The sequence below is a fragment of the Nymphaea colorata genome, chromosome 7 (genome assembly GCF_008831285.2).
Source record: "Nymphaea colorata isolate Beijing-Zhang1983 chromosome 7, ASM883128v2, whole genome shotgun sequence".
In the NCBI taxonomy this organism is placed as follows: domain Eukaryota; kingdom Viridiplantae; phylum Streptophyta; class Magnoliopsida; order Nymphaeales; family Nymphaeaceae; genus Nymphaea; species Nymphaea colorata.
In genome coordinates, this window is record NC_045144.1 from 12478650 (window position 1) to 12503534 (window position 24885).

The following is a 24885-nucleotide window of genomic DNA, read 5'->3' on the forward strand; positions in this document are numbered from 1 at the left end:
CCAACATGTTTGTCACGTCATTGCTATGACTGTTGGCAAGAGACTTTCTAGTTTAGTAGCCTCATTGACATGACTGTTGACATAAATTAAATATTGTTCCAAATAGTAAAATACATGTAAAAAAATACATAAATTTTCAAATTTTGTAATATATTGGATCATAGGCCCTTTGTATACATATAATGTGTTATTTATTTTTGTCATTATTAATACAATTTTAGTCCAATAATAAGTGATATTTAAAGTTCATGTGTTTTATCATGGTCATTCATCTTGCTAACTAAATAAAATATGGAATAACTTGATCAAGGTATTCATTATCTTATTAGTTTCCTTTTGCTTTTGCTATGAACGTATGCAAGCTGATTATATGCGTTTATGTTCATTTTCAAGGTTATGAATTTCGAGGATCTTGAATCAGAAGTTGGTTTCATGTTTTAACCTCCAGATAAAAGTAACTTTCAATGTCAACTTTATGACAAAAAATTCATAAAGTAACAAAAATAAAGCAAAATATAGTGGGGACAATTGGAAATGGTGCTAAATGCAAAAGTTCACCTGTGGATGAAGAAATCAAGCATAGAAAATACTTGGGGAAATTGTGGAAGAAGAGAAAGGAGAGTGCATGCTTGTAGGGAGTCTCAAACATATTTTTAATGTTGAAAAATATGTTGTAATTGACAATATAGTTGAGGAAGTTGATCCTTCAACAGTCCAATCTGTTAAAAAGATAAAGGAAAAATTATTGTCAATTTGGGGATAATTGGGAGTAATCCTCAACCTTCAATCCGTATACCACTTATGCCATCTTATTTTTCTCCAAGAACAACTCTTGGGTCTCAGGTTGAATTCATTGAGCATTGGCATAAAAAAACACATAAAAGAAGTTGATTTATGTGTTGCTTGATTTATTTATAGACATGCTATTCCATTTAATGTTGTCAATTCAATTTCTTTTCAAGCCATGGCAGATGTTATTGCTAGTGTTGAAGTTTTGCTATGTGATGTCATCATATCATGACTTATGAGGCCAGCACGTGCAGTTAAGTGTATGTCAAATTTGAAGTTACTATGATGAGTTTAAACATGATCGGAAAAAATTTGGATGTGTGATTATGGCAGATGGGTGGACTGATAACGAAAACAGAAGCTTCAATATTTCTTTACTATAATGTCCATAAGGGACTATATTTACTGGGTCTGTTGATGCAACTGAAATTGTGGAAATAGTAGGTAGGTTGTTTGTGCCTTTTAAAAAATAACACGTTTAGTTGGACCATCAAATGTTGTGCACTTTGTGACAAACAATGTTGCTAATTGTAAAACAGCAGAGAAAATGTAGAAAAAAGAATTTGGCACATTTTCTTTTGTCTCAATGTTCTACTCATTGTCTTAATCTTATGTAACATGATGTTTGGAATACAGATCGAATTAAATTATTATTAAAAGATGCAAATAAGTTGACCGAGTTTATGTATTATCATTCATGGATGGTAAGATTGATGAGGAAGCATACAAAAATGAACATTATTAAACTAGTGATAACACAATATACTACTTATCTTCTTACATTGTTAAGTCGCTTTGCACAAAAAGAAAGGTTGGTACAAATGTTTACTTCTTCTGAGTGAGTTCAGTCAAATATACCAACATTCAGATGGGCATGGAATTGACATAATAAATATTAATAATACATTTTGGGATAAATGCAAGAACGTTATAGATGTATATGAACCCCTCGTGCATGTACTTCACTTAGTTGACAGCGACCAATGACCCTCAATGAGTTATACGTATGATGTTATGTTAAGAACAAGACAGCAAATTGCATGTATAGTGAAAGAATTTAGCCCAATATTGAGAAAGATCGATGAAAGATGGAAACCATAACATCATTCACCTCTTCATGCTACATGCTATTTTTTGAATTTTAGTATGATAATAAATCTTTACTAAATACAGAAATTAGATATGTGATTATTGGCCGCATTGAGCAGTTGGTTACATCTTCTAATATGAAAGTTTCAACTAGTACAAAATTTTGTATATATAAAAATCTTGGAGTGACTTTCATAAAAAAACATCAAAATTGGGGCTTATGGTATGAACTTTTCAACTTATTTCATATATATAGTTTCAGATTTATTTTATTCATGTAATTTGAACTTATAGCATGTCTCTTTTTATTGTCACAGTTGAATGACAACCATAGTTTAGTAGAGGAAGTTCTGCTTTGATACATCTTCAAAAGTTTTTGTAATTCATTTTTCTTTTAAATGTGTAGGCAAACAATGTCAACTCAAGGTGGAAGACAAAAAGTTACCTAGATCCAATTAGCATGGTTGCATTGAAAATAACAGTTGGGTTGTAGAACAAGATGATTTAGTGGTTGAAGGTGACATTTCATGGGCTGATGTACATGATATTGGAGAAAGTTGATAAATTTTCAACATTGAATTATAAAGTTATATATATTGATTATGTGATTCTATTAGATTATGTTTCTCGCATGTAAACTAATAAAAAATAGTTCTTTATCTTTTGTTACATATGAAAAGACTGGTACATCAATAGGCGCAAGTACTTTTGTAGTCCAAGATGAGATTTATATACCTACCACAAACAATGACCAAATTTAAGAGAACATGCAAAGTCAAGAGGATACTGATTGGTTTGACCTAAATACTGCGTATGATGGCAATTATGATCCAAACTCATGGAGCTACTAACATCAAATTTGCAATAGACCAAGAAGTTTTCCTCTCATGTTATAACTTTGGACCACTCACTCTAAATTTATGCTTATAATCAACTTGAAGAGGATGACATTCTTCATTATTAATTGCTGGGTCAATAAATATATTTGTTTTTATGCATTCCATTTAGATAATGCGTTTGTGAACAGATGTTTGGTGGCATGTTAGAGTTTTACATCAAATGCTTATGACTGCTCAAATAGTTGGACTGAATGTATGAAATTGTCATATGGCATATGAGTTTACTTGCTTGAATATTTTATTTCATTTGGTGACGCATTTTTATTGGATTTTTTAATTATTTTTAAGCATTTATTCTCTTATTTAATTTTTAAATTTTTAGATTATTTTGGTTGTTATTTTTTTTAATTTGAACCTCATTTGTTTACTAGCCAATTCAAAATTATTCTGTTTCTAATTTGGTGCACTGATTCACTGAATCATTCGATTTCATGATTTAGTTCAAAAACTGGTAATGAAACACTACTTTTGAGAACCATGGAAAGAAGTTGTGCCCCTATGGAAGGTTCACCCTTGAAAAAAGGAAAGGAGAATCAATTGACATCCTATCAGAATCGATTTGGTACCAAAAAATTGTCTAGGAAAGGATTTCTCTTGTAGATGGGTTTTCTTATTTTGTTTGTCTTGTTAATGATCTTAAAGTAAAAGCTTGCTTGGGGGTTAGGCCCCCTTCCTTTATTTCAACAAAATGGATATGTACAAGGGAAGGCCAAAACAGACCTTAACAATAAGAACAAAGGATTGGCCCAACCTTTCACCAAAAAATTGAAATCGAACATAGCCTGCAAACTATGTCTATACATTGAAGTCAGTAAAATAGTCATGAGGATCATGGGCATGTTCCATGATCAGACGTCCTAAATCAACCGTAGCATCACCCTGTTTCACAAAAATTCTCCTCTAAATTTGGCCAAAATACCCAGACCAGCCTGCATTTGTCCTTCTACCTTCAAGCGTCTGTCTAGCTTTTCTCACCCAATCTTTAGTTGGGGAGACGATAAGATAGTCACCACCATATTCCTTATGGAATCTGAGAATTCACTCCAATACTTCAATTTCTCCCTCATGGATCCTTCCCCGGTCCTTGATAATCACCACACAGCCCATTTGCCCATTATCCACATAGCTTAACCCAACTATTTTCGGTCCATGTCTGGTTTGAGCTCTAACAATGTTAATAACCATACCACTTCTATCGAAGCCGATAATGTCAACACTGTAGAGCCCAATTTCCATCCAAATTCTCAATTTAAGATCTGCCTCAGGCGGCCATTTGGTAGAGGAAAAACTATTTATGCAATTTCTCCAGACTTCTCTTTTGAGCCTACTAATTTGGGGTTGAAGATTGTCATGGAAACATCTATTTCTGAGGCGCCACAAGTTCCAGCAGACAACTAGGAAGGACATCCTCCAGCACCGACCCCTCCACTTCCCCGATATCCTAGCTTGTAGCCATCTTTTGAACTCAGCTACAATGTCACCTTTGGGAAACTTCACTCTACCGAACTTTGCAGCAACATACCTCCATACTTCCTTAGCTACTTTACATTTTATTAAGACATGGCCATTAGTCTCCTCAGTACAAAGCACAGGGAACAATGATTGGCAAGATGAATTCTAGCCTTTTGAATTCTATCAAGTGTGGGTAGTATGCCTTCACATGCAATGTAGGAGTGCCAACAGCTCTTGGCCAGGGCGTAGCTAGTCCAAATCTTTTTCCACCACCACTCTTTAACACCCTGAGTTCGACACTTCTTGATTATCTCAGCTGCTTTCAAATTTGCCTTGCCATCCTCACTCCAAACTAGCATGTCCTCAGTATCCGTTAGCCTAATGTTATCGATGGACACTCCAAGAATCATAGCAATGGCGAAAGACTGACTTTCCTGCCGACCACGAGTAATCTCTCGAATACTGATGTTAAACTCCCTACAAAGCAACACATACCCATTCCCATCAACTCTATTTAAGAGGACTTGCTCCGACCAACGGTCAATCCAAAACCTGATCTGTTCTCCATTACCAATCTTTCACTCAACTTTGTCATGGATCCAGCTCCATCCCCATCGCAGTCCTTTCCAGCCCCAGCTTTGATTAGGAGCTCTTTTGAAGGTCCAAAGACTGTGATAACTCGAATATTTCTCCTTAAAAATGTTGGCCCAAGGTGCCCCATTGATCAAAAGCCGACAACATCTGCTGGCTAGCATCGCTCTATTCACTTCTTCTAGTCTTCTAATCTCAACTCCTCCTTCCTCAACACGCAGGCACAGTCGATCCCATTTAACAAGATGCATGTGTCTTGAGCCGTCTTCCTCATTCCACATGAATTTGATACAAGCTTGCTGTATTTTCTTTAAGATGATGTTTGGCAATCGAAATGTCATCATCCAATAGCAAGGCAATGTCATCTACACATACCAGATGAGACATAACTGGCCCACGTAGGACAAAATTTGAGCCTTCCATCCAGCCAACTTCTTTTCCACCTTAGTGAGTAGTGGCAAACAAAGATCTTCTGTAAGGTTACCCAAAAACAAGGGGAGCCCAAGGTACTTTGAAGGGAGGTCCCCATTAGGCCATTCTAAGATCCTCTGAATTTCTCACATGTGACAGTCCACCACGGTTCTAGCAAAAATCTCAAATTGCAAGACATTCAGAATCTTTCAAAATAACTTTTAAAGTATTAATAGTTCTCTTGGTGGCCTTAATCAACATAATCACATCGTCAACAAATAACATAGCACAACCATTCGGCCTCACATGCCGGATTTTAGGAACAAGAATATTTTTGCTGACTGTTTCCTTGGTGAGTCGTCTATTTAACATCTCCATTATAATAAGGAAGATATAGGAGAACAAAGGATCACCTTGTCGCAGCCGCATCTCCCATCAAATTTCTAAACCATCTTACCATTCACCAAAACTCTATAAGACACAAATGTAATACACTTCATGATAGTAGCAATCCATCTGGCATGAAACCCCAAAAACTTCATACTATTAGCTAAGAAGGCCCACGAAACTATACCATAAGTTTTAATAAAATCCAACTTTAAACAATAGACTCCTTTATCCCAAAAAATCTTTAGAGTTAATGGTCTCATTCATCTACAAGATGTTGTCATGGATGTGTCTCCCTTTCAAAAAGACTGCTTGGTTAACATTGATAATACGGCTAAGGATGTCTCTCATTCTATTAACAATAACCTTCGTAATGATTTTATAAATAGAGTTGCACAAGGAGATGGATCTGAAATCTTCGACTTTTTTAGAAATTTCTTTCTTAGGGATGAAGCAAATCATAGTTTGATTGATGCTCCCCACTATTTTCTCAGGCGATAAAAAATCTTGCATTGCCTTCACCACATCAGTGTTTATCATTGCCCAACACTCTTGATAGAAGTAATTAGGGAAACCATCTGGACCAGCGACACTATCCTTGTCTAAACTCCACATGGCTGTAGTCACCTCCTCCTCCAAGATAGGCTTTAAGAGTTGTTCATTGTCATATTATGTGACCTTAGGTATGCTATCAATACCTTCAAATAACATGTCTTGTGCTTCATCTATGGCTAGTACGTTTCAAAAATAGGCAGTGCACACTTCAAGAATCTGCCCACTTTGAACATATTTTGTGCCATCACATTCTAGGCTTCTAATCTTTCGTTTAACTTGCCTAGATTTAGCCATCGCATGGAAAAAGGGTGTGTTTTTATCACCCTATGCAAGCCAATGAATATGAGACCTTTGATTCCACATTACCTCTTCTATGAGGAGTGCCTGAGATAACTGCTTCCTCACCCTATGCTTATCATCTTTCGCACCTTCAGTTCCTTGTTCTACATGCTCCCTGCAACCCTCCAAACTGCTTTGAAAGTTAGCAATGTTATCACTAAGGTTGCTGAAGGAATTCTTATTCCAGTCTAAAAGGGCCCTTCTCAATCGATTAAGCTCAAGTAGGAAATGCATCATGGAACACCCTCTAACCTCACCTCTCCAAGCGTCGTGCATCACTACCTTGCCTTATGTGTCCATCAACGAAGGCTTAAAGAATCTAAAAGGCTTCTGACCTTGTAAATCATCTCCTAGTGTCCCTGGTCTGATATAAAAGCACACTGTGATATGAAGTGGTAGACGTCTGGACCTTAAGGCTGCCCTCTCTACCAAAAACGGTCTGTCACTCATTGTTAACCAGACACCAGTCCAGTTTACACTGCACTGAGTCTAGCCTTTGTCTATGATTCGACCATGTAAACTTCATATTACTATCTTCAACCTCCTTTAGCCTGGAAGCATAAATGAATCGACTAAAGGATATGCAGGAAGTAGCTAAAGGTGTTGATCCCGATTTGTTACGACTTCTCACCATGGCATTAAAATCACCAATTAACAACATCAGCCCTACTACTCTAGATACAAGAGCCTCTAGTTGATAAAAGCTTTGCAACTTTTTCCCAAACCTTGGTAGTATGTACACACCAAAGACAACAAAAACTTTGTTGTCTGCTAATCTATGAAATAAGACTCCAACCCAGTTTTGATCAGCAGCCACATAAGAAGCTACCATCTCCTCCTCTTTCTACACACATAAAACTCTGACTACACCATCAAGACCCTCAACATTAGACACATATCTATAACTATAGTGTCTTTCCATGATTACCTTCACCCTGTGAGTGGTAATCATCAAGACAAGAACAAACCCAATGGAGGAATTAAACTTATTGAAAATCAGATTCAATTCTTGTTGCGTAGGCCTCTTCGCAAGACCTTTGATATTCCAAGTAAATATTTTCATGAGTAGGAGTGCTCAGAGTCTTTGCAGCCGTACTATCAATCCCAAGGACCTTGTCATTATCATTCCCGTCATTAACCTCTTCTTGAGGGAGATCAATAAGGGCATGACTTGTATTTTTAGTCGCCTTCTTCCTCTTCTTGGTGCCATTACATTTGTGCGCAAGAGCATCTTCCAAGGTAACCAGTGTGGCTGGAGGTCGTCCTTTTTTCCCTTGCTAGCAAACCTCATAGACTTTCTGGTCCACCTCTGCCTAACATCTGCTACTTCCACTTGATTGCCCTCAAGGCCCCTCCTTCATAGACAAGTCACCATCCTTCTCCTTATTAGAGGAGGATTCCTTGGACCTAGCTGCGAACATTAACCTCGATGGACCTCCCTGATCACCAAAGTTGTTAACAGCTGTCTGTTTAAGACTGAGAAAAGGATTAGATATATGTTTTTTAGTGCTTTCAATCTTTCTTTTCTCTCCATGCTCCTCTGGCGTATCCTTCCTCCCTTCCGTTCCTTTTTTATTATACTTTTTGCACTCATGATCGCCAGCCCTCCTTACCTCCTTCTGCTGTATAGAGGCTCCTTCTGCTGTCTAGAGGTTGATCCCCTATCTTCAAAATTACAATATGGCCTAGTTCTCAATTTTCGATCAATCCTGTCATTCCCTTCAGTCTTATCCAGTTAATTACTAAATGTTGCAAATATGTTAGCCTGAGTTTCCCTCCCTCCCGATTCACTTCTAATAAACCATATCATAATATGATAAGCAGCTCCACGAGTATCGTTGAAGGAAGAAATGTTGGAGGAGATTACGCTGAAGGAAACAACGTCCAGGCCAACAAAATCAGCTCGAAGATTTTAGCTAGAAGAAATTATTATAATGATGATTCTAGAATGGCAACTACCTCAGAAAAGGGAAAACTACAGGATCTTGTAAATCAATCTAATCCCAAGAAATATGGGATTGATGAACAAATAGTTGAATATAAATGAATTATCTCCTCTTGTGAAAAATAATAAGAGAGAGATCTTTCCCATCGTGGATGTAGGCTGATAAGTCGAACCATGTTAAAACATTGTTAAGATCTTTCTCCTCTCTCTAGCGTAAGGTTTTCTATGGTATCAAAGCTCTAGGTTGATCAACTTGAGCTACATCGATTGAAGGAGATTAAGGTGCTGCAAACAGAGAAGCACTTGTGAAGAACAAGATATTGCAGGAAAGATAGCGGGCCAAATCCCTCGTGCGTTTTCAACCCTAGTGATCGGTTGAGTCTAGAAGTTGGGGCGTCCATTCCTCACAAAGATTTCTTCAGGATCGGAGTTGGACGTGCACCATGTCGTCACAGTCGACAAACGACAACTCTTATAATATGGCTGCGGCACCACCAAATTCTGGATCAGACATCATGAATCCGCCATTTTCAGGTTTGACCTCTTCCATCATCCCTGCTCCAACAAGTCTTCAGCATTTCCTATCTATAAAACTGTCCTCTAACAACTATTTACTTTCGGAATCTTAGTTTATTCCTATGCTAAAAAGTTATAATATGATGAGATATATTGATGGGTCGTTCAAGTGTCCAATTCAATTTTTGTCTAGTGAAGATGGCAAAGGGACTGTTTTAAATCCTGCTTTTCTAGAATGGCACCGAGGTGATCAACTTCTACTAAGTTTGATTATTTCATTTCTTAGTGAAGTTGTGCATAGTCAAGTCGTAGGCCTTGATTCATCATACAAGGCATGGACCACCATAAAGCGTATATACACAGCTCAGTCAAGAGCAAAAGTGCAACAACTAAAATCTGCCCTGCAAAACCTGACGAAGGGAACTGAATCCATAACAGCCTACTTTCTCAAAGCCAAAGGCATAGCTCACCAATTAGCTATGGCCTCCAAACCAGTCGATGAAGAAGATCTGGTTATGAGCATTCTTTCTAGTCTTCCCACAGAGGACTATGGCACCTTAAAAGTCTCATTGCGCACTCGTGTTGACCCTATAAATCTGGAGGCGTTATACTCGTTACTTCTTATTCAAGAATCTGAAATATCAAAACCTGCAAGTCTTGAAGACCCTTCAGCCTATATAGTGCATCGACAACAAAACTTCAAAAATCACTACTACCATGGAAAACCTGAGCAACAAAGAAGGCATCCAGGACATCGCCCTCAGGATAAAGCTGTCAACTGTCACGCCTATGGTAACCGTGGACATCTTGCTTCTCAATGTTGAACTGTATGTCAATCTTGGAGGAAATCAGGACATGGCGCACTACACTGCAAATTATATAAATTCCAAAAGGAGTCATCGTCCCCAGAAACGTATCACATGAAAATTACACCTCAAGAAGATGATGGTTTTTTGGTATCCAGACACCGGTGCTACTCATCATGTGACTGCTGATATGAATAAACTTTCTGTTCACTCAGAGTATCAAAGGAACGATCAATTGAGAGTTGGAAATGGTACTGGCCTCCGAATCAAGAATGTTGGTAATGCTTCTTTCTATAGTTCAAATTCAAAATTTCTCATAAATAACGTGTTGCATGTTCCTAGTATCTCCAAAAGTCTACTATCTGTGCATAAATTTGCTCGTGACAATGATGTTGTGTTTGAATTGGATGCAAATTGCTGTTATGTTAAGAATCAGACAACAGGGGAGAAACTTTTGGAGGGAACAAATAAAGGAGGCCTATATCAGCTCAAGTTAGACCAATATGCAGCTCGTCAGAAAGCGGCGTTTGTTGGAGAACGAGTCTCGGTTGATCATTGGCACAACCGAATGGGATATCTTGATTTTAGAACAGTGATACATGTTTTGAATAAATTTGCTTTATCTATTGATAGTAGGGATTATAATAAGATATGTGATGCATGTCAAAGAGGAAAAAGTCATGTTCTTCCTTTTCCTCAAATGCAACATAAGATTGATGCACCTCTTGATTTAATTTTTACAGATGTTTGGGGACCATCTGCCACTCCATCGTTGCATGGTTATAGTTACTATGTTAATTTTATGGATGCTTTCTTTCGCTTCTCTTGGATATACATCATCAAAAATAGATCAGATGTTTTTTCAGTTTTCAAAACTTTTCAAGTTATGGTAGAAAGGCAATTTGATCGAAAGATCAAAGCAGTTCAAAGCGACTGGGGAGGAGAATACCGAACTGTCTCCACCTACCTCAAATAGATTGGTATTATTCACAGAGTTGTCTGCCCTCATGCGCATCAGCAAAATGGTAGCATAGAAAGCAAACACAGACATATAGTCGATGTCAGATTAACACTACTTGCATATGCCAATTTACCTTACAAATATTGGGATTTTGCTTTTAGAACTGTTGCCTTCTTGATCAACAGAATTGCAATACGGGTTCTTAAAATGCAGTCACCATATCAAGTTTTGTTCAACCACTCTCCAGATTATAAATTTTTAAAGGTTTTTAGATGTGCCTGTTATCCATGTCTTCGTGATTTCAACTCTCACAAATTACAGTATTGCAGCAAGCAACATGTCTTTCTAGGTTACAACAGCATACACAAAGGATACCCATAAAAGGGAAAAACAAACACAACAGAGAGTTTTAACGTGGTTCGACTCAGGAATGAGTCTCTATCCACGAACAAAATATTTCTCTCACACGTCCCTATGCCACATGTTCCTCGCTTATGGTGTGCTGCCTCTCTCTCTGCCAATCCCATTTTTCATAATCGCAGCAAGCACATTGAGATTGACGTCCATTTCGTTCGAGATCATGTTGCCAAAAATCATCTCACCGTCCATTACATTCCTAGTGCAGATCAGCTGGCCGACATTCTCACCAAACCACTGCCTTCACCTTCCTTTGGTAATCTTCGTTTCAAGCTCAACGCTCTTTCACGCACGTTCATCTTGAGGGGGGATAATAAACCAGATCATAATATGATAAGCAGCTCCACGAGTGTCGCTAAAGGAAGAAACACTGGAGGAGATTACGCTGAAGGAAACAACATCCATGCCAACAAAGTCAGCTCCAAGATTTTAGCTAGAAGAAATTATGATAATGATGATTCTAGAATGACAATTACCTCAGAAAAGGGAAAACTGCAGGCTCTTGTAAATCAATCTAATCCCAAGAAATATGGGATTGATGAACGAATAAGTTGAATATAAATGAAATCTCTCCTTTTGTGAAAAATAATAAGAGAGAGAGATCTTTCCCATCGTGGATGTAGACTGATAAGTCGAACCACGTTAAAACATTGTTAAGATCTTTCTCCTCTCTCTAGCGTAAGGATTTCTAACTTCTATGGAATCCTCCTCTATGTTTTTTGATCACCAATACTTTATTCCAGGCCTGCTTCTTTGCGACTGAGTTCCAGCACTCCCTTTATTCTTACAAGCTTCCTCATAGTGCGAGGTTGTGCCACACACATGATAGAATCAAACCTTAGATTCATAAATCACTTCTTGATTTATCTTGTTCTCCCTTACTTCAATCTTGATTTTGGGCACCAGTTTAAAATTGAGAAGAGCATCAATGCACAATAGTGTGAATCCTAGCTTGTCCCTATGCATCATGCATTCATGTGCTCTAACAAAGGAAGCAAGCAGCCCTTGTGTAATGGATTTAAAACTATACGAGTTCCAGAAAAGAACTGGGAGTTGAGGAAGACGAATCCATAGAGGAATCGATTCCTCCTCATGCAGGTGCAGCTCTGGCTTCCATCGACTGGTAATCAGAAAACGGCCCCCAACTGCCCATTTTCTACTCAGGACCTCCTTGAGCTCTTCCTCAGAGCTCACCCCCACCAAGAATCTTCCATTCTCAATGACAGAAAATTTTGGGCAGCTAACATTCGCCCAAAGCTTTTGTATGGTCTGGAAAACATACCTATAGTCCATACCTGTTTCGATCTTCCTCCGTAGAAACCAGCAATAGCCGTGGAAGGGTACTGGTCCTCCATTTTTTGATAGGCCTCAGTAGGAAAAACCACCGTAGGTTCATCACCAGATCTGGTACAGTCACAGCCGGGCAGCCCTCAAGTTCCGACTCCAGACTGCCAGCAACAACACTTGCCCATCTATTTAACCCGTTCTTTTAAGGGGTGCCGTCGACATCCCCTCCTCCCTGCTGCATACAACCCTCATTCGGTCGAGCCATTGACATTTTACCTCTATCTTCTTCCACTCTGCGCCGGTGGCAGTTCTTGCACATATCTCCGCCTATTGTGGTGGCTCCACCAGCTCTCCCCAGCTCAGGGAAATCACCCCGATTGTCAAGATCCATCTGCCCACTGATTTCCATCCCCCCAGCCACTGCCGGGGGTTCCCAGCTGAAATTCCTCTTCTCCACGCGATGCCCCTGCTCAATGCTTCTCCCTCCACGCGAACCCTTGCGGCCCCGCTCGTGAGTTGATCTCTTCTTAATGATCTTATTCCAACCACCGTTGACATACACGCTGCTTGGAAAAATTGCCGCCTTTCACACATTTTCCAACAACCATACTGATTGACAGAAAACTCTCAACCCCAAACAAATATTGTGCATCTCAGCAGCAATTTCCGTTTCAATGGGCCTTCTTTTAATAATGATGGCCGTTGTGGGCAATTGCCTTTATGTTTTCTTGACGTGCTACCCATTGATGGTAACAGTCTCATTTGGCATAGTGATCCAGTTATTGATTAATGAAAACTGGTTAGCTAAAGAAACACATGCATGAAGTTTATTTCTTACTAGAAATGAAATTCCAAGTTTAATATGGGTTGCCTCCTATAAAGTGCTAAGCTTAGTGAGGATATTCTATCAATTGCCTGCCCACTCTACCCCCAAAAAAGAAAACCTTTATTGATACAAGGAAGATGATGACGGCAACAACAACACAACAGTAAAGGTTCATTTTCACCAACATTTGCTTATAAATGTTTGCTTATAAATTATCTACAGTAGTAGTTTCATCCATAATCACATATACAATAAAGCATGAAAAACATTTCAACCGAAAAAATCGGCAAAGTGAAAAAAATATGAAAAAAACGTGTATTTTTTTGTTTCTTATTTGCTACGTTTGAATTTTTCTCGATGGTGGTATGACAGTAATATTAAAAAGTGCTAATGCCAAAGCGGAAACACAGAAAACGTTAAGTTCTTTGGACTTTGAAGGCGATAAGTTGTTTCGAATTTAGAGAAAATAAAATGTTTCAGTTTGGGGAGGGATCTTAGGATTTTGATTTCAAGAAAAAACATCAATGTCGGAGTTATCGACCACCAGGAGTCATTGCTGGAAGAACTTGCCAAAGCCATCGAGGCATTGTTGCAAGCCTACACCATCGATATAAGGCAAGTTGTCTGCACGTCCATCTTTTCCAACAAAAGGGTGTACATCATTCCCTTCTTTTGGCTTGTTCAGGCCCCATTTGGCCTTTCATGTTTCTATTCATTGTCATCATGGGGTTAGAATAACTTCGGATCTATCATGGAAAATGTATGGTTTTTTGCTGAAGACAATGATCCAGGTTTTAGAATTTCAAAAATCCCTAAATGCATATACACCACTCAAGCTGATTGCTTCAAACATCTCATTAGTTTTTTTATTTTTTTAGTATCTCATTTTTCTATTTTAGCCTAACTTTTACGATTTTTAGTTAAAGTTTTTAACCTTAACAAGTTTTTCCAGTTTTTCAAAAAAAAAAAAAAAAAAGTTCGCCTTCACCAATGTAAAACCCAAAAACAATATATGTGACCATGGTTTCATCCTACTCAATATAGTGATGTGCTCTCTTCCCTATAAAGCTTTAGTGGAGACAACACCCCATGTCTTACCAAATACAGTACTTTACACTCAATGATGGGAAAAGATCACGAGGTAACAGAAACATGCTGACTTCCAACCCTCTCAAATGAGGTTAGTACGGAGCCCATTTTCCACTTAGTAAACACAAATGCAATTGCATGCGTTACTTGGTATGTCTTCTACTACTTCTTGAGTAAAAAATTTGTATGGTTCTTCGTTGCAACGAAGTCCAGCTCCACCCCTGGATCATTAGCTACGGGAAATGCTTAATTATCTCAAAATTTCTACTTTCTCCTTAGTATATTTAGCCTTGGAAACGTGAATTACACCATTGGCTTAAATAAACTCAATAAAAGCCCTTGACAGCAGAAACTTAAAAAATCATATCCTCGAGTCTTAGAATTCTCGAATGAGAAGCTTTTCTTTTATATATTTAGACACTACCCTACTTATAGTTTGCATGAAACACGAACAACAGATCCTTGACAAGGAGTTGGTGAGCCGGAGATGTTTTTCATTCTACCACCTACCTAACAAGAGGGCCAAAACCCTCACCCTTTTCCCCATCCCTCAAGGGTCTATATCCACTTTTGGTGCATCGAGTAAGGTACCCTCACTATGTTTCAACTTGCATATCAGTGCTTTTTATGAACACTCAAGTTTTTTATAACTTTAAATGACCATTTTGCCCTTCACCATGAGATTTTCAAATTGATTTTTAAAGACCAATTTCAGGAACAAAGGATCATTTTTAAGCCAAAACAGCACTTTTTACATGAACATTGAACACCTAGATCAATATCTTCTAGGTTGTTCAAGCTAAAAATTGCCTAACATTTGAGCAATGATGTCATTTCTCAGTTTTATATGACTCCAAGAGGTGATAGAGCCAACTCACTAGGATTATCGACAGCTCCTCTATAGCTCAAATCAGCTTTCGGAGCTCAAAACAATGATCTTTAGCTCAACTGAGTCAAAAAAAGTTTACCTAGAACCATGTTTATCATGTATAAATTAGACTTCCCTCAGTTTTGGTTTGAGTTTAATTAAGTTTGAGTTCTTTTTCTCTCCTGATTTCAGGGGTTTGAGTTGTATTTGAGCTCAACCTAGAAATGTGCGCTAAAACCGAGTGGGGACCATGTTTATCATGTATAAATCAAGTTTTTTCTCGTTTGGTTGGAATTCATTAATCTTGGTTTGAGTTTAATTCAGTTCTGAGTTATTTGTCTCCCTTGTTTTCACGGGTTTGAGCTAAATTTGAGCTCAACCAGATAGATTCAAGTGAAATGAGTTAAGACAATGTTTATAACGAGTAAATCAATATTCGCTTTGTTAGATTTGAGTTCACTCCTTCCGGTTTATGTTTAATTCGAAGGCCGTAGAGTTCATTTTTAATACTTGCTACACTTTGAAACTATTGTCAAGCTCAATTTTGCAAAATTAAAGTGATTTTTTTTTTCTTTTTCAGCATGTCCGTGCAAGTAAGTAGCTTTTCCAGGCCCTTTTAGCTTAACTTAAGAAAATTCCAACAAAAATCTTTCTCAGTTTCTTTTTATAAATGTGATGTATACAACTTGGTAAAAATTTGTTTTTGATTTTTAGAGCAATTTGGCAGGAATTTTTCAACATGATTTTAATCATAGCCTATTTAGGAACCTGGCCATAGGCTGGTTTAGTTAGATTGAAAAAAATTCATCTGGAACTCTAGAAATACATATAGGGGCAAAAAGGTTATTTTTGAGTCATATTCTTCTACATGACTATAGGGTATATGCCACATATACCCTGGTTTATTATTTCCTCCTTAGTTCAAGTTAATCCTCTTATTTGAACACATTTTAGCCCAAACTCATACATAAGGGTATTTTGATCATTTGCCACTATGTACGTATCATTCACAAAATTTTACTTAGAAGCCACATGAACCTAAGTTAGCTTTTAATATATATTTTATGAATTTGGTATGCCCGAGCCCAGGCTCAATGTACTCCAATCTCTCATTAAAACTCAAATTTCTAAAAGACACTGCCAATGCTGAGCTTGCACCCAACATAGATTTGAACCTGGTTTTTCAAAACTGAACCTAACCGAGGTCCAATCAATGTCATACAGCTTGAAACCAACTAGCCCAACTCGAACCAAGGTTCAGGTTCATGCTATTTTCAAATCTCCATTTCATATTTCATATCCAGATCATACAATCAAGTCTTATTTCCGTGTCTGGATCTCATATTCAAGTCCAGACCTAACCTATTTTTCTATATCCATTCCATTATTCCAATTTCAGATCCTAGTTATTGAATCATAATATAAATTTCAATATCATATCCAAATCCATCTTCTAGAATTTTTCTTGGATCTAGATCTGGATTTGGGTTTCAACATCATGCCCATATTTATGATCCACATGTGAGATTAATGCACTTTATATCTCAAAAATGTATTATGTTTTTCTCATTTCATGCTTAATGGCAATTTACAATTAAGCATTCAAAACACGCATAATTCTTTGTTGATCACTTTGCATCCATGGAATCAAAATTGGTATCCGTATGTCGCCGAGACAAACATTTTTCCGATTTATGTCAAGTTCTAGAATAAAGTTTAGAAGTGTGTTTATCCTCTTCGTATTCTCGCGTTGTTTGTTATCCATGCTCAATTTTGAGCCGAATACTTTATAAAAAATCAATCAGTGCAAAGTCTGAATGAGATCACAACGAGCAAAATACAATTAAAAAATATACTTTTAGCATACAGTTTGGAGTGTTGAAGAGAAGAAAACGTGTCAAAAGTTTAGTTAGATAAAATATCCCAAGGAGGTTTGCCTTTTGTTTTTCCTATAAATAATCCTCTTCCCCACTTTTGGCACTATACACTTTGAGTTATTCCTTGAAAAGCTCAAAAGGTTGGTAAAATTCTAACCAATACTCAAAAAAAGGTCCATCTCAAAACAAGTTAAATTATTTAGAGTCTTGGTTTGGGTTGTATTAGCAGTCAACTTACACCCAACTAGACTCAATGTGGAGGTCATGGAAGCATATTCAACCAGGGTGCCAGCTTCATATAATTTCGTTTTTTTTTTTTTTCTATTTGCAATTTAGTGTTTTTATCTTTATGCATGTGTAGTTTAGGTTTTTTGTTTTAGCATGTTTAGTTTAGTTTTCTTTTTGCTTTTAGCATGTTTGGTTTTCTTTTGTTTCTATGTGTTTACTTTACTTTATATCTTTCTTATTTCAGAATGTTCATTTTTTAGATTAGCTTTATCTAAATGTCTTTAGGGTAGACACATGAGTCATGTATGCCCATCTCGTCATTGTCTCTTTCTTTTAATTTCATGTTTTTGCTTATGTAGTTTTACTTAAACCTTGCATGTAGAATATAGTTCTCTTTCATATTTTCTTTAATAATGCATTGTACCTCAAATTGGATATCCACTAAACCACTTTGCACCCACATGCACTTCTTGTTTAAAACCAGACTAGGTCAGCAAAGTAGCATACATTATGTGCATCAACTCTGGTATGTAAAAAACTGAATTTAGCTTAATCTTCATATAAGAATCATTTTTAAACCATAGTTTTCTCGATAAAATGTTTTAAAAGGCAATCTCTTTAAATAATTAAAAAAACCAGTCATGTAGGCATGGAGTCCAAACCTAGCTCATTTGACTAAGACCTCGTTTATACTAGTCTTAGAGCATAGTACTTATAAACCTACTCGCATAGCCAAGGCCTAGTTAAACTTCTGTAAACATTTAGTCATATAAAATGAATGAAGTGTATATCATATATGACATGATTTGACTAAGACTAAACACACTTGCTACAGTCAAATCCAAGTAGATCCAAACGCAGTGTAGACAAGACTAAACCTAGTCACTTTGGCCAACTTACGCTTAGCTAATTTGGATATTGGATGTCAATTCAAAGTATTGGATTCAGATAATAAACCTTATGTTGATATAAGCCATGACATTAACCCAAGTCTAACCTACTTGGATTTGGATCTCAAGTATTAGATTTTGGATCCAAAGTATTAGATTTCGCTTGGATTATGGATATTGGATTTTAGATTTCATATCTCAAGTATTAGATTTTGGATCTTGGATTTTAGACTTTCAAATTTGGATCAGATTTCACATACAAGTCCCAAATCACAAATCCTCATATTATGGATTATAGATTTTGGATTTCAGAACTTAGATTTTGGATTTTAGATTTCAGAACTTGGATTGAATTTCAAAGCAAATGAGTATTTGATCATAAACCTAGGATCAATGTCTACATAATCAGACCCAAATATAAGATTTTAAACCATGTAATCTTGAGATTTTGATATATCCTTCCTGAAGCTGGATCTTAAAAGATCCAGTCATGAATTGAACATCAAATTTACTGGATCTTTGACCTTGGATTTTGGATCATGAGTCTCAATCACATGAAATGCCATTTTGAATTTTACAACATCTCTTATTTTAAACTTAAGAAAAAAACTATATAAAATTTCTTAGAACATGATTATAAGTCTTGTGTTCTGAACGAGTCCATGTCCTACACCCAAGTCATGATAGAGACTAAACTCCAGGTCCATATGACATAGGTGTGGCGTGCATCATATTACATTTAGAACATTGATTTGCATTATTTATGATGATTCAGAAACGTACCAACATCAAATTAATTTTTTTTTGGTTCATCAGTCTACTTCTGAGATCTACTTAGATTTTTTAACATGCATGATTTCAAAATTAGGATGTGTTTACTTTCTTAGGTTTTGGACAACATTTACTCTAAGAAAATGAAACATTTACTAGCCCTTTGTTTGACTACCCCTAATAATGTGCCAGGAATGGCTGGACTTTGTATTTCCATCTCTCGGAATCCCACACAAGGAACAAAGGCAAGTACAGGTAATGATATTCTATTTGTTATGAGTTTCATGTAAGATTTAAAAAAAAGAATGACATGTAAACACCCCCTTTTAAAACACAAGCTGTTGGTGTCAGGATAAATAAATCCAAAGGAAGGCTGACCGCTTACTAGCCTCCACCCTATCCCTTGTGCCAAGCCCTTGGAGATAAATCATTGACAAGGAGGGAGGAATAAATTAACAAAACCCGAAAAAATATTTGAAATTCTTTTTACAAACTGGGGTAAACTCAATGTTTTCCAATAAAATGTGGGCGTGAAAAGATTTTCTAAATTTTTCTAATAATATATCAAGTTTTCCTTAAATGGCACCAAAGAGCTGTTCTCGACAGGCAACAAAGCTCTATGTAGGCACAACCAATGTGGCCAACTCTTGGTTTCCAGTTTGGCAACATGATCTCAGAAATTAAAATTGTGACAGTGATTGTGGCATACATTGTCTTAATAAAAATGATACCAGGAGTTACCCTAATACATTAACTTCTTCTATATATTATAAGCTTTTAAATGTACTCAAATTTTTTTATTCAAAATTAGTTTATCATCACCATATATGTACATTATTCCATCAATCCATCATCGCATTCTTAATGATATGCCATGTTGATAAAATACAATAAAATAAAATCGAAGCGTCTAAAGCAGATCATATAACACATCCATTGAATATATAACATATATATGTAGATCCAGAATTAAACTAATTTTGGATCCACAATATGAATATGGATTCAAAGTAGAACTGGATCACACTCAGGAGAATATATTTGGATCATAGATGGACCTAAATTAAAGGATCTAGATTCATTTCAGTTTTGGATCTAAGGACCAACCAAGATGATAAATGAATCCTAATTTACAAATCAAAGATGGATCCTAAAAATTTTGGATCCATGAATCATGTCTAGATTAAAGCATGGTTTGCTTCTGTTAATTTAGTAATGCATTTGTATAAGTTCAATAACTGAAATTACTTCTTACAAAGAAACAAATCCAAAACTCCAGATTATATTAGATTTTTTTTTTCACGACTTGAACATACTTGAAAAAATCTATAAATAGAATACCATGTACCAGAAAGATGAACCAACGTGAATGAAAACTTTGGAAATTATATGAAAAGGTCTTCCTGGTCTATAATGCCTTACGAATCCACCCAAAGCGCACTAGATTAAGGCATAGGCATCCAAAAAATTAAATAGGACCTTGAAGCGCAGGTTGGTATGCAGGCTGGGCTTGGGTTGAACAGCGTGCTTCCTGTCAAATCTAAGGGCCAAAAGTAACAATGACAAATTATGTCAGAAAATATTGCATATAATTTTTTATTGATTTTTTTTATTAAAAGATATATATAAGTGCAGCATGCCAAACAAGAACTTTGAAACTGAATCTATGACCGATAAGGAAACAACTTTGTTACCAATAAGGTTTTAAATAGCTCGATTACAATCAATTTGAGTGAGCCAGCAGGATTTCGGACTACTGAAAATAGGGAGGGAAACATTGAAGCCCAACCTGTGGGCGTTTGGTAAGATGAGTACTGCTAATCAAATGTTCAGTCACATAACAGAGACGGGGGGCAATCATGGCGGCGGTGGCCTAATTAGGTGGCTTTATCCTTTTCCTTCTGGATCGAGTCCTGCCCACTGCAGGTGAAACCGGAGCCTGCCTAATCGTATCTTGCTGGTTTAGACTTCAGAAGGTCGGGTAGACCATGAAAAAGTCAAGGCAGGTAAACCAGTGGAACCCCTCTATAAAATCCTGCAAAAAATGTTTGGTCCCTTCAATTCTGATATTGGTTTTGGTTGACAGGAATTACTAAACAGCAATCGAGGGACGTCAAAATTTCAGATCGTATGATCTCCGTTGGTGTGATGTATCAGCTACTACCCCATCAAAAGTGTTAGAATTTGAGAGAAAGAGGAGGAAGGAGAGTGCACGCACGGATTTACGTGGTTCGGATTTGTAAATCCTACATCCACGGCAAAAACATCACGCAGTCTCGCTCTGGTTTTCCATTACATTATTTTCCAGACTTACAAGGAATAGATATACGTTGGGGAAAGATTTACAATAAAGGAATATTTCTCAACGTCCCATTAACGGCTAGATGAGGCATGAATGGCAACAGTAGCAGAGTTAATAAGGAAGGAAAACTTGCCAAATCCATGCGTGATGTTGCAACGGTTTTCTCATCAAAAAGCTTGAGAAGGACGACCATAACCAAAGAGCGGCCACCAGCTCTTCCTCACAGATCCCGTCCCAGTTTGCAGAAGAAGCAATTTTTGCAGCAGGTCGGATGCTTAATTCGATTGTTATTAGCGTCTTTTTCTTTTGAGAACATTCTGTTTGTGTTAACTGGCTTTCCTTTTTCATCATCGATGGATGATCACATATAGCAAGTTTTTGGACGGTGGAGGCCGCATTTGGGCGTGTAGATGGAGTTTTAAGAACATCAACTGGTTACTTTGGGGGCATCCGGAGGAAGCCTACCTACAGAGAAGTGCAAAATGTGAATTTCTTCACACAGTAAAGAAAAGAGTTCATCATAAATTTTAGAAGGAAACTTATCAACCTTTATTCAGCATAAGTTTCAAATCCAGGTTCTTTTCTTCTCCAGGTCTCTAATGCGAACACAGGCCACACAGAGGCAGTGAAGATTGTTTATGACAAAAGAAGCGTCTCATTTACATCCCTTTGTGAGGTTTTCTGGGATACACACGATCCCACAAGCAAAGAGTTTCTGGTATCCTGTCTTTCCTCTGTTATCCTTTCTTTACTGCTGCTTTCACCAGTTAGTCGTTCTTCATTCCAATTGACATGAAATGAGGTGGTTATCAGCAATTTGGACTTAGCACACATCTTAGATCTGCAATATTTTACGCCAATGAAGGAGAGAGAAAGGAAGCTATGCAATCAAAGGTCAGAAGGCAAATGAAACTCAACAGAAGAATAGTCACGGCGATTCTTCCGGGTCATTCCTTAGAATTTTTCCTTGCTGAGAATTTCCATCAAAAGTACTATTTGCAGAAACGCCACATTAGACTTTGTGAATGTCTCAATCTGAGGAGCACGGAGCAATTTGTAGACTCACATGTTGCCTGCAAACTCAACGGGTAGCTATTGAATGTCTTTCTCTCTTCCTCTTGCACACGGACAAACACACACACACGTCAATGGAATAATGAACTTCTGAGATCTTTAATTAGAATTTACTTTCTCTTTCAGTTATTTGGGAGGAGATCCTGCTAACGTTGACGAAAACAAAGAACAGCTGCAGAGATTGATAGATGGTAATGATATTTCTCTGGACGCAAAGAATATGTTGGACGCTGTTTTTTTTAAAAAAACGCGTATTATATGCTGAAAACGTCCGAGTCGAATAAAACGGAAATAAGGCGCGTTTTTTTCAAAAATTCAGCGGTGAGCGTTCTTTATACGCGTCTTTTCCGTTTTTTAAAAGCGTGCGAATGGCATGGCATGTAATATTTATAAAATATTTGGTTTCTTTTAAATTTGATCGCTCCTTTTAATGGCAGAAACGTATTTTTTGATAAGAATAAGAAAAGGAGTTAACTTAAAAGAAAAGTTAAAATCTATCCCTTTCCCCCTCGCGATTACTTCCTCCTCCTAGTGTCTCCTCCTTCAGTCGACCGTTTCTCTCTGCTGATTCAAAGACCACGTGAAGAGGAAGTCGCCGGACCGACGAGCGGTGGTGAGGGCGGTCGATGGGAAGCTGACGGGAATCGCTGAAGATTTTTTCAGCGGTGAGCGTTCTTCAGTCTTCACTCGACCTCAGGCATTCGACAAAGGCCAGCGGGCGTTGCGGTGATTTTGGGCAAAATCAGCACATAGAGGCCACCTAATCTTATGCTTGCTTTTTTTTTTTTGCAGTTGGTTAAACCTTTTTATGTTTCCCCTTTAGTTTTCCTCCTTTTTTTTGTTGCATTTGATGCTATCGTATTATGTTTTTTAAAACCTGCCTTACCTGAGCCTGTAAATTTTGTATCGTTAATCTGCCTTACGTTTCTCTCTTAGTTTCCACATTTTATCGTTGCCCTCTTGCTTAGGTTTGATGCTTTAAAACCTGCCGATTTTACTTAATGCTGTGAATAATGTGATGGGTTACGAGTCTTACGACTTACGAGTATGAATTTTGTTATTTTATTTTATTTTTTGAAATCAAATATATATAAATTTTTCAAATTACTAAAATCATGGTATCATCTTTGCCCTATCGGAACCCTATCCGAACCCTCACAATATCCGAACCCTTACTTTTGTGATGAATGCTCGAGCCTTTGCAAATTTTTCAATAGTTTTTTTATTTATTTCTCATTTACTTTTATTTTTATATAATTATCAGGATTTTTTATTTATTTTTAAAAATTTACCATCTTTTTTCCGTTTTATTCTTGAGATTTATAATTTTACCGAATTATACCCGTACCCGAGATTTGTGACAATGGTTGGAGCTCATCCTTCACAGCTTGAGCGGAAGCTGGTTTATGCTTCTTCCAGCAGGAAACGATCTTCTTCTGCAATTTATGGAGGATAGATGAGGCTATTTCTTTTCCAGTGGGGTATACTGTAATGATGAAGAAAATGAAAGCGATGACGGAACTTGTCGAGAAGTTGACTTTGCAATACTTATTTTAGTCAGTTGACTTTCTCTTCTTTCAAAGGCATGACATTGCCCTCCTTTTCATCCTTTAGTCAAAGTGATTTGATTGCTTTTCCAATGAGAGGGTACATGATTCGGAGAGATGTAACCACGACTTTTTCTGCAATTCAAAGTACTAGAAAAACTCAAAAAAATTCGCAAATAATACAAAGGTACTGTAGCTGTATCTACAATAGAGAATGATGATGCACGCGGATCCGCTGTGCAGATGAGTCGAAACAGCCATCATGTGAGCATGTATGAATGACATGCATCCGCAAAAGAAGGGCAATTCGTGTGTTAATGCTTTCCATCTGGGATAGTTTGCGGTGCGTAAGGTGGTTAGCACATTCTAAGAGACATGTACAAAAGGTGGCAGACTTGTGTGGGAACATTCTACATACCTGATGTTAAATCAGGAGGTGCTTGGCGCTGCTTAGGGCTGCACAACAAGTTAAACCAACAACAACTGGAACTTGACTTGAATTAGTTTGAAAAAACTCGACTCAAGTTTGCTCGAATTTAAATTTACCCTTAAAATTTTTAAATGAGTCGAGTTGTAAGAACTTGACTTATAAACTAGGGTTGGCTCGACTATGTCAAACCGGTTTGTCATAGTTGCATTATTTAAACAAGTTAACATGCTAAACTAATTGATCGATTAAACGAGTGGAAAAAAAGAGAGACAATTAAAAATGAGTTAAGCGAGTCAAGCTCTTGCACATTTTATAGTTTACTCGAGCTCAAGCCTGTTCTATGGAGCTCGGGTCGAGTTGAAGCTCAAGTTTTTTGAGTTGTGTCGACGGCTCGTGTGCAGCCACTGATCATGGAAGGCTGTTAACACATAACCTGCTTCCGTGCAAAAGACGTAAACAACTCCCAATTCCTCAAGCTCTATGGCCTTTTTAAGTACACCAGCCCAACCGCGCAGAATAAAAACCCAGCAGCTCCTCCC

The 24885-nt window shown here is 37.3% G+C and overlaps 1 protein-coding gene across 1 annotated transcript; it reads left to right on the forward strand.

Moving 5' to 3' along the window:
• The first annotated feature begins 20981 nt into the window (after positions 1 to 20981).
• Positions 20982 to 24021, forward strand: LOC116257124 (uncharacterized). The gene is made up of 6 exons (XM_031633737.2): positions 20982 to 20999; positions 21471 to 21561; positions 21667 to 21779; positions 21888 to 22013; positions 22109 to 22383; positions 22496 to 24021. The coding sequence occupies exons 1-6, from the start codon at positions 20982 to 20984 to the stop codon at positions 22632 to 22634; spliced, it is 762 nt and encodes a 253-aa protein (XP_031489597.2). The 3' UTR covers positions 22635 to 24021.
• The last annotated feature ends 864 nt before the right edge of the window (positions 24022 to 24885 follow it).